The 11,070-nt window shown below is 38.5% G+C and overlaps 1 protein-coding gene across 1 annotated transcript in view; it reads left to right on the top strand.

Moving 5' to 3' along the window:
* The first annotated feature begins 10,638 nt into the window (after positions 1-10,638).
* LOC108578732 overlaps positions 10,639-11,070 on the top strand; it is a 124,569-nt gene continuing 124,137 nt past the window's right edge. Inside the window, exon 1 of the mRNA XM_017942109.1 lies at positions 10,639-11,070. Coding sequence (XP_017797598.1) covers positions 10,639-11,070 — 432 coding nt within the window.

The raw sequence follows: 11,070 nt of genomic DNA on the forward strand, positions 1-11,070 counted from the left end.
AAAATTAATTATATTACCATTCGACAAACAAGATCTACAATTTTTAAAATTGCCAAAATTTGAGATATCAAGTTACGACACCTGTTGCTTCAAATTTAATAAACAACATCGTCCAATTAACTATTGCACGCGAAATAACGAGAATCTTAGCTTCCTAAAATAAAGCTCCTCATTGACGGAGGCATCCCACTTGATAGAGCAGTTCTGTCCCTTTCGAAGAATAACCGGAAATAGGATTAGCTCCACGCGCACCCTCCAGCTCGTATCCTATTTCCTGCGTAACCTTCGACCTTCGTCCCCCACGGGGCTAGGTAAAAAAGATACGGAAGGACGTTTCCTCGACGATCAGCGTAACGAGATTGCATATCTCCTCTGAAGGTCTCATAAGTGGAAGACGATGAGCCTTTCGACTAGCGTAGATAAGCAACACAGTTATCTCTAACATTCGTGTAATTGTTATACGCTGTAAAATCCTCCAGAAAAATATTATTCCAGCATATCTACTTCCATTTCTTACGGTACTTATATCACATTTTACTCTGCCAAGAAATTCGTTCCTGGTTTCATTAGAACGGTGGGAAAATTGTTTCAAAGAACGAGAACGTATTCGACGTTCCTCTCTACCTGGATTTTTATTCCTCTTTCTCGCTATTTTCGCTATTCGCTATTTTTATTTCTTCGTTACAAGAGGAGTAGGCAAGAGAGAAAATATCTGTAACGTGAAATATAACGAAGTTACGTGTTTTCTTCTAATTCAACGAATACTGCTAGCAGAAAGGGAAAAAAAAAACAGTACAACGAAAGTAAATTCTATTCTATACCTCTGAAAATATCTTCCAAACGAAGCACGGTTTTCTCAATTATCGCGAAGAAGAAGGAGAACTGCTTTCAGATAAGCAGATCTTGCGTCTATTTTCTTCATTAGCATATGCATCGCTGCACAGTTACAGCCTCATTTCGTGCTTCATCTCGCCCTCGGAGAAATCGTTTCCGGTAACAAGAGATCCAATAACTGCCGGTGCATTTCCATTAAGCGGCACGGTAAATCCTTGTAAAAACAGAAGACAATAACTCCTTGGTCTGAACGGTTCGAGCCGCGTTTCCAATTCACCTCCATTAATTAGACAACGTCCTGTTGCGATAAATCGATACTCGTCCCTTCCACGAGCCGGTTTTCTTTATGCAAAGAAGTGGCGAAGAGGGAAGAAGAAAACGGTCGATAGAGGTGGTGGTTGCGGTGAAATTGAAAATGAAAATTTATGATTGCATTAAGCGGCTTAAGAGCGACACTGGGCGCGCCAGTCCAGGCGAGAAACTTGCGAAACAATGGCGAACGGGCTAGCTGGTATGAGTAATTACACGACCAACCTATTTTCTTTCGTCACGACGCGAATTTTCTCACTATGCGGTTTTCTGGAGACGCATTCCGCCCTGTGAACGCAACCACCAGAAATTTAGGCGGAAAGTGTAAACGAGGTGCTAGGGTCACGAGCTATTTTCGCACAGTGTGACGCAAGTTTGCGTTAATCTCTGTATCTCTCGATAGGATGTTCGCTTCTTCTGCAGGTATTAAAGGTGCACAGAGAAAATCGAGTAAATTTTAATTAGCTCTGGTGAAGAATTTCGCGAAATTTAAGAGAGAAACAGTTTAGCGGCTGTGTTAATTTGTTCTTCAAAAGTAGACTACAAGCACTGATTGAAAGTGATTAAGTTACAATAGCTTCTTGATCCCTAAGATCAACAGACTTACGATCTTTCCAAGTTCTGTTTGCTTGTTCGTTCGAGAAACTTCGTAGTTCACTAAACTGAAGTTCGTCAAACAGTGTGATGTATATGAAACGTGATAGCAGCTTTATGCTTGGTCACATTATGCGGAATCACCTCGTAATTCGTAATCTCGCGAGTTTGATACTCGAAGGAAGTCAATTAAGTTCTTCTAATATGACATTGAACAATGAAAACGTGAAAATTCCCAAAGAATCCACTCATAAGTCAATTAAAGACTCACAAATGCTAACCAAACCAAAAAATGTGGATCACGTAATTCATAATCTCGCGAGTTTGATACTCGAAGGAAGTCAATGAAGTTCTTCTAATATGACATTGAACAATGAAAACGTGGTAAAAAACAAATGATACAATAATAATAAATACACGTGGAAATTCTCAAAGAATCCACTCATACGTCAATTAGAAACTGACAAATGCTAACCAAACCAAAGAATGAAGATCACATCCTTCCTAAACCACCCTCAAGTAACTGTTCCTGAAAACTCGCGTCCTCTACTTTCGTAACTCATTTAGACAGGGCAGAAATAACGAAAAACTTCTACGAAACAATTTCCAGACCACACCGAGCCTGATTCAATTAGTTCTTACGTATCATAAGTTGCTCGCGTGAAAGTGTTTTGAAAAAGTACCACACATGTTCCAGGTGTTCGCATCGTAAACTCCAGTTTTTCTCAATTTCATCGTTCGAGCTTTTCTCCAGCGAACGTAAATCAATTTTTGCTCGGAAGTGGCACAATGAAATTTCTTCGAAATCCTGGGAGCGTCGATTCGATTCGTTTGAAAAACTTGCATCGTTAACAGAACTCATGTTCCCCAGCCAGTTCCATCTCTCCATAGTTATCCAGTTTATTACGGCTTGAAGGATCACGAATTCGTTGGAAACTTCCGCGGCGGCTACGCGAATTAATGAACCTGGTCCGAAGATCCTCCAGCGTGGTAGGAGAGTGCACCACCCGTTCGCGGATAACGAATTCCATTTTCATTTTTCACGGCGGAACTTTCCTCCGTTGAATTCCGCGGGCTATTGAAGCATTCCTCGGAGGCGGAAACGAGGCCGCGACGCCTTAAAAGGCTTCATCGACGTCCCGTCTAACAATCGGGATCGCCGGAATTAACTCGAGAATGATTCGCGAATGCGTCAGGCTATTTTCTTCCACGTGATCGATCGGTAATCGAATTTTCGATGGTTCGCTAATTTTCCATCATTTGTGAAACGATATTTTTCGCAATTTCGATCATTTGTGAAACGATATTTTTCGCAATTTCGATCATTCGTGAAACGATATTTTTCGCAATTTCGATCATTTATGAAACGATATTTTTCGTAATTTCAATATTAACCTTTTCGCTACGGCGCGCTTGTGACAAAATATGATCGCTATGAACGGAGCGCATTACTGACTAGTCGACACTGAGGTACATTTCATATCTGATTTTTGTTTCCCATATGTTTCCAATATCTGTCTTATAAGATTTAAATGAAATTTGGCAAACGATAATTTTGTCGCAAAAACAAAAAAGAAAGGGCGTATATATACGCCCTTCGGAGCGAAAGGGTTAAGGCCACGCTGCAATTTTAAATATAACAATTCTCTTTTTGTAATTTTATATTTTCGTAAGTTTAGTGTTTTATACAAAATAGAAATGGTTACGGTCAATGCAATATGTAGATTGTAAAAAGCAGTCTTAAGAGAGGTATTGAGATAAAATGTTAGGGAGCTTGTAACCTTGGTTATATCATTTTGCATGATCATTTGCATTTTTTGGAGATTTTATAGAGCCATCTTTTCCAAGGACGCTGGTCTGATTTGGTTTAATCTGAATAGCTAGCCATTTGCTGGGATATTGCATGGACTCTAGGAAGTAAGACGTTGATATCAAGTATGAAATACTTATTGAAATCGGGAATTTGTACAGAACGAATTTTATTCAATGAAACTGTGATAGTGTAAAATTACGTTGGAATATTTTTATCGACAAACTTATTGAAATCAGAAATTTATATAAAATTAGCTTTGTTCGATGAAACTATCAAAGTCAAAATCAAGTTGGAACATTTTTATTAACAAATTTTATTCAATCAAAATTTATTAAAATCAGAAAGTTGTATAAAATTACTTTTATTCGATGAAACGATGAAACTGTAAGATTCCATTGGAACATTTTTATTAACAAACTTATCGAAGTCAGAAATTTATATAAAATTAGCTTTATTCAATCACAATTATGAAAGTTCAAAGTTCCATTAGAACACTGAACCAGTTTAATTTTCAACTTCTCAAATTATCTTCATCGCCATGGTGCACAGTAGAGAAATCTTCGATCACTAAAATCCTACCCTTAAATGTAAACCCTTAAATTTAAAATTCGCCATCATTCGATAACACAAAATTTAATTCACTTCGCGCTTCGTTTATTTCTTCGTCCACCACGCAGTCAAAGTACGGTGTCCCTCTAATTTAAACCTCAATTTTTCAAACCTCGAAAGAACCCACCCTGCCAAAGAAACAGCAACAAAACTACCAAACTGTGGCGGTGCGATTCAATCAGTCAAACGTCACGTGCACAGTTCACCGTTGATTGTCTATACCGTTTTACACTTAACTGAATTAAGACTTAGGGAAGCTTAAGACAGATTAAAGTGGAATCCAGCACAGGTGCGAATCGTCTATAGAATCACTTTACCCTCTCACGTTCCATTCACAATTTTACCACGGCTTCTTAAAGCCGTAGCAAGAAGTTTCTATTTAAAACACTACCAAAAAACCTTGACAATTTTGTCAAGACTAGGAAAAAAAAATAAAAGAAAGGAAAAGAAAACGTTTTCGATTTTCTGGACAATTCTCGTAAAAACGGTTAGGTTATGCTGCATTTATGAAATTGTATTTGCAACTAGCGATAAAAAAAAAAGGACAGAAGGGAACGCGTGAAAGCTGAACCAACGAGTGCTCGAATAGACGTAAAACTACGATAAAAGCTCTGTTCGAAAAGAAATTCCCATTTATACGCGAAAAGACATTTAAGCCGTTATTGAAGTTAGATAGCGCTATCTGGAAGCATTTGATACGCTGCTTTTCGAAAAACGAGGACGCCAGGGCTCCTTGGCCGATAATATCGGAGACGCGACCACCAAAAACTTCTCGATATCGATTCACTCTGTTTTCCATTTTTATCGTGTGTGTATCTGTTTGTGTGTGTGTGTGCTTCTTTCGTCGTCACAACGAAGAGGAATTGGGTTAATCGTGGACCGTCCAACGAGTGTAAATAAATTGTTGGCGGAAAGATTGAAGGACTGATAGAACTCACTGAGAGGATCAAGAAGATTTTACTGAAAGTACACGAGAGAAAAACAGTACCGCAAAAAGTACTTGGCTTTTTCATTTTCGAAGAGACAGTTCGTTGTTAGATCGTGTATGAAATGAACTTTAATATAAAATAAAAATTTCGTATTTTTTGAGAGTTAAAAAATCAAAGGCACGTTCTTTTACATTATTTTTCTCTCGTGCAAATGAACAGGATCAATGAAATATTGTAGACTGAGCTTTTTGCGAGTGAAAAAGTCAAACTCGCGTTCTTTTCCACTATTTTTCTTTCGTGCAATAAATATGATCACTGGAATATTTGTAGACTGAGTGTTCTGCGAGTGAAAAAGTCAAACTCGCGTTCTTTTCCACTATTTTTCTTTCGTGCAATAAATATTATCACTGGAATATTTGTAGACTGAGTGTTCTGCGAGTGAAAAAGTCAAACTCACGTTCTTTAATATTATTCTTCTTTTGTGCAAAGAATACGATCACTGAAATATTTGTAAAATGAGCCTTTTGCGAGTGAAAAAGTCAAACTCGCGTTCTTTTCCACTATTTTTCTTTCGTGCAATAAATATGATCACTGGAATATTTGTAGACTGAGTGTTCTGCGAGTGAAAAAGTCAAACTCACGTTCTTTAATATTATTTTTCTTTTTTTTGCAACGAATACGATAAATAAAATATTTACGGACTGTGCTTTTTGCGAGTTCAAAAGTCAAACTCACGTTCTTTCTCTTTCTTGCTACGAATACGATCACTAAAATACTTATAGACCGAGATGAGACAAGAACGATGGTAATCAAGTTTTCACCAATACGTCATGCCCGTTTTCAAAAGAAAGTAGGTTAAAAGCAAATACCATTTCCAATTCCTTTTTTCCTCCCGTTTTGTTCGTTCGATCGGTGTTCCAGCATCGTGGTTTGCTCGTAGAATGCCTCGTTGATCGATCAAATTGCGTTTAGCAACAGAACACTTGTCGTAATGGCATCGAGGAATGCTATCGATTCGTGCGACGATGTCGATATAGAACAAGCGTAATCGTCAACTCTCGCTCGAGTGTGCACACGGCCACGGGGAGAGAATATCGTTGAAATTCTCCGCGAGAATGCAACGCGCATTCTGTTTAAACGGCCACGGTTGCGTAATATTTGTAATATTTACGCAGGACATTGTCGATTCTTCGATATTTGCCACGAAAAGCCTGGCATGCATTATACATTTACGTATCAATAGTAATCTATCGAGAGAGGCGAATAGGTAAATACTATTTAAATTCGAGAAATCGAAGAAATGATCTGGGAGAAATTAAATATTTCTTCGTTGGAGGAAAATTGGACCGAAAATGTATATTTTATGCATACCTTAATTATACTTTAAATAAACATTTACTGCTGAAGTACGAAAGTAAATGTTTAATTTTGTCTGATTTTATCAACAAAAATTCATCCCTATTTTTAAGGATAATTAAATATACATAAAAATGCAATGCACGCGTTTCCATAAATTAAACACAAACGAAGATTTCGTACGAAAATGCGAAAGTAAATGGTTAACACCTCCAGATTCTAAAAAAAAATTCAGCTAAGTTTAACCTAATTTGTTGCTATTTTTAAACTAAATTACCAAAAAATTCTTTATTAAGTTTATTTGTTTTCATTGTTATTTTTAAACCAAATTAAATCTACAAAAAAAATAGAATACACACATTTCCATAATCTCAACACAAAATGAACATTTCTAAAATGCAAAATAAATGTTTAACACTTCCAGATTCTAAAAAAAATTCAGCTAAGTTTAACCTAACTTGCTGCTATTTTTAAACTAAATTACCAAAATATTCTTTATTAAGTTTATTTGTTTTCATTGTTATTTTTAAACCAAATTAAATCTACAAAAAAATAGAATACACACATTTCCATAATCTCAACACAAAATGAACATTTCTAAAATGCAAAATAAATGTTTAACACTTCCAGATTCTAAAAAAAAATTCAGCTAAGTTTAACATAACTTGCTGCTATTTTTAAACTAAATTACCAAAAAATTCTTTATTAAGTTTATTTATTTTCATTGCTATTTTTAAACCAAATTAAATCTACATAAAAATAGAATACACACATTTCCATAATCTCAACACAAAATGAACATTTCTAAAATGCAAAATAAATGTTTAACACTTCCAGATTCTAAAAAAAAATTCAGCTAAGTTTAACCTAACTTGCTGCTATTTTTAAACTAAATTACCAAAAAACTCATTGTTAAGTTTAATTGTTTCCGTTGCTATTTCTAAACCAATGAAATCTACATAAAAATACAATGCACACGTTTCCGTAACAATAAAGTGCATCCCAACACCGTGCCAAAATTTCCCCGAAAAATACGCGAAATAATCCTTCGAACTACCACAGTAGCAACGATAAGTCTCACTTAAGCTCGACATAATACCTCGAACGAAACGTGAAAATAATTAAGTCTCCCCTAAAAACTCACATACGACCCCTGTTCAACCATCGAAACGACTAAATCTTCCCGGAAACTTGAACTTTCGCGAGAAGCTGCCCCCGGAACGTCTTATAATCGCATTTTCCGGTGAAAAGTCGCGCTTCACGGTGCGCCCGATATTTCACGAAACCGTAATATCGCGGCTCGCAGCTCGCGAAGTTCAAGTCGCTTCTGCTCGTTCTCGCGATGCTGCGTGTAATGTTATGGCGGCCATAAAAGAGGCGTATCTTCGCTAGAAAGAAGGGAAACGAGTCGGAAAATAGTCGCACACGCGCGTCCACCAATTTCGCGTATCAACGACGAAAGCACAGGAAATCGTACGTTTCGCCGACACTACCACTACGTCACACATCGTTTTCCGGGTCAACCTGACCGTTTTGATCCTCTTTCTTCCACACACACACACGCGCGCCGGTGTCACGCCGATGCCGGCACGTAGATTAAATCGTGTCGGTGCAAGGATCAATATCGCGTGCACGATCGATGTGCTCCGTGTTCCTCCACGGAATACACGAGATCGATTCGCGTGACACGCAGTCGAATCTGAACGCGGAGTTCCATTATTGGTTCGAACACGTGGTTTATAATTAATACGAACGCTGTTGGAATAATTTAGGCATTGAAATTCGACGAATTCTGCAGCACTGTGGGTATGCCATTTTGGAAGGGAATTTTTCAATGTTCCATAGATAATTGGGTTGGTTTAATGTGGGCAAATTTCGGTTAGATTTGCTCCATTTATGGGATGTTTGATAGTTATTAAGGGAGGCTTTCGTTGGTGGATTTTCCTGCCGAGCTTGATACTGGGGGTTGATGAAATTTAAACTTTCGGTGTTTGTGGGGACAGACGGTTGTGTGATCGAAATCTTTTTAATTGGTAGTTCCTTTCGTGTTTTAATTATATAAGATACTGTACTTAAAGATGAAGACAAGTGTACTTTCTTCGTCAATGTTAGAACACTTGCTAAATATAAAACGAAAATAAGCAGTGATTAAAAAATTATTAAGATCCAAAAAAAGAGACTGTTCAGACTGACATTTCGTGATACAACGAATACGTGCATTTTCACTGATACGAAAATACAATTGTACTTTCATACTTTAATATGAAGCAAAGATAAGCAGTCATTACAGAATTATTAAAATCCCCCCAAAAAAACTATTCGGACCGAAATTTCGTAGTATAACGAATAATGCATTTTTATCGATATATGCTACTAAATCCAGTAAAGAAATATAGTTTAAATCATTCCATTACTCATGAACGACAGTGTCTATACATCCTAAACAAACCTAACCTAATCCAACAATAACCACCACTCCAAATCATCTTGCATCCATCAAACCTCCTCACGACCGATCAGAAAATTTCCTCTGCAAGGAGAAAAATTATCGACCCACAAACGATCCTTGTAATTTCTACTCGGCATAAAAGAAAATTCCGTTCCGATTCTTCGTCGAGTTTCGCAGCGATCGCAAACACCCTTATCCATTACCGGTTCCGTGTAATTTCAACAGCAATTCCTTTATATACGGAACAGTCGGAGTGACTGGTACGTAACCGCAAGGTGAAATCGATGCTAATGAAAATGCGATCCTCGGAGCGGCGGCAATTATTCCGTGGGAAGCTTTTACGCGTTTCGTATCGGTGCTCGACGATGCACGCTTTGATTAAACACGAGGGCGCGAAACAGCTGGTCGCGCGAGCGCGCGTTTAATGGCCCGTAATTCATGTTTCCCGGCTAAGAAATCTTGCCGCCCTGATTACGGATGCGAACCAACCAACCTGATAAGATGCATGCGAATTTCACTGTCGTCGCTTGAATAAAGACAGAAGAGCTTATCGCTCGAGTTTGCTTAGAGCACTGTTACAGTCGAGTTTTCATTCAGCAATTGCTTCGGTAGAGGATTGATAAATTGCTTCGGTGAAATAAATGCTAAACTGTTTCACAGATCTTTACTCAACCCTTCAATTCACATTTTTCGGTTCACTTGACTTGAATTGATTTCGGCAATTTGACGGTTCACTTCGAAATATCGTTCCATCTCATACGTACTCAAAAATATACCAGTTATTTTTTTGTCATTTTATGAACAATACCACAGAAAATCGTAAGAGTATATTCTATAAATTTTATCGTTTCTTTATTTTTATTAATATTTAATTTTTTAATTTTTAATTTGGTACAGTTGTTCGATTCCAAAGGTAAACAAGCCAATGTCTCGTGGATCTTTCTGACGAAGTTCTTGTTCAGCAATAAGGGCTAACATATTTTTCGTTCTAGTAAATAAGTCTAGCACCATGGAAACTGTGTCAGCGGTGACTCGGTACGAGAACGCCTCGTACTGAGCCACGGCAATCCGTTTGCTCCTATTTTCCAGATAGCGGCAGCGGCATGAACGCACGAGACTGGTTACGAAGTGCCATTCGCAGAGTGTCGCGCGATCTCGAACGATTCATCAAGATCGCGCCCGACAACTATCAAACTTTGTGTATGCAGCTCTAGTGTTAAAAGAAGAAACGAACGAGGAACGAGTAGAGATCGAGATATCATAGACGTACGCATACACACACACGCGCGCGCGCGCGCACACACACACACACAGTGACAATATATATATATATATGTTACGCGTAAGGTGAACAGAGATTAAAACAAAAAACAAAAAAGTGTACAGTTCGAATGATAAGTGAAAAGTGAACAGAGAACAAGAATTATAAATAGAGAAAAATAAATTAAAAAATTGGAAAAAGACACGATAAACATGGAGATCGACAACGTGCACAGTGTATCGGCTAACCTTAGTTCGATCGCGTCGAACTCATCCGCGAGGTGCGTCGAATCGTCGTTGATGTTCCTTCTCGGGCCACAGGGAACGCTGTAACTCCGTTTTTTTTCCGTTCGAAGCAATATGCACGATGAATCACCTCGGGGATCATCGACGACAGCCTGAATACCTTAGTGACAAATCGTAGAGGCTTAGGGGGATCTACACGCGGCTGATATTGCGTTGTCGAAACGCAAAACTACATGAAAATGGACTCGACGAAGCTGGGTGGGCCAGCCCCAACCAGTCCGAGGGCTCATTCGCCAGCTTTGCCAACTTATGCTACCACCGCGGACGGTAACATCGATTATATAATCGGAGACTACATGGAAAAACTCGGCACCAGGTTGAACACATTGGAGAACGAGCTAAGGTACGCCTGGAGGGCATTGGATCTCCTCAGTCAGGAGTACATTAAGATGTGGGAGAGGCTCGAAAAGCTCGAGGGTCTTCTCTACGAACAACAAACGGTGATCAGCCAATTGATCGAGTTCTACGCGAGCGGAGGCACTCACGAGACCGTGAACGTGGCAGAGGAAACGTTGGCCAATCAACAGAGCTCCGTTGGAGAATTAGACGCGATCGCGAAGAGCATAGGCGCGTCTATGGGTATAGAGGAGACGAACGCGTTGAGAGAGAAG

This window comes from Habropoda laboriosa, unplaced genomic scaffold (genome assembly GCF_001263275.1).
Source record: "Habropoda laboriosa isolate 0110345459 unplaced genomic scaffold, ASM126327v1 scaffold28, whole genome shotgun sequence".
In the NCBI taxonomy this organism is placed as follows: Eukaryota; Metazoa; Arthropoda; class Insecta; order Hymenoptera; family Apidae; genus Habropoda; species Habropoda laboriosa.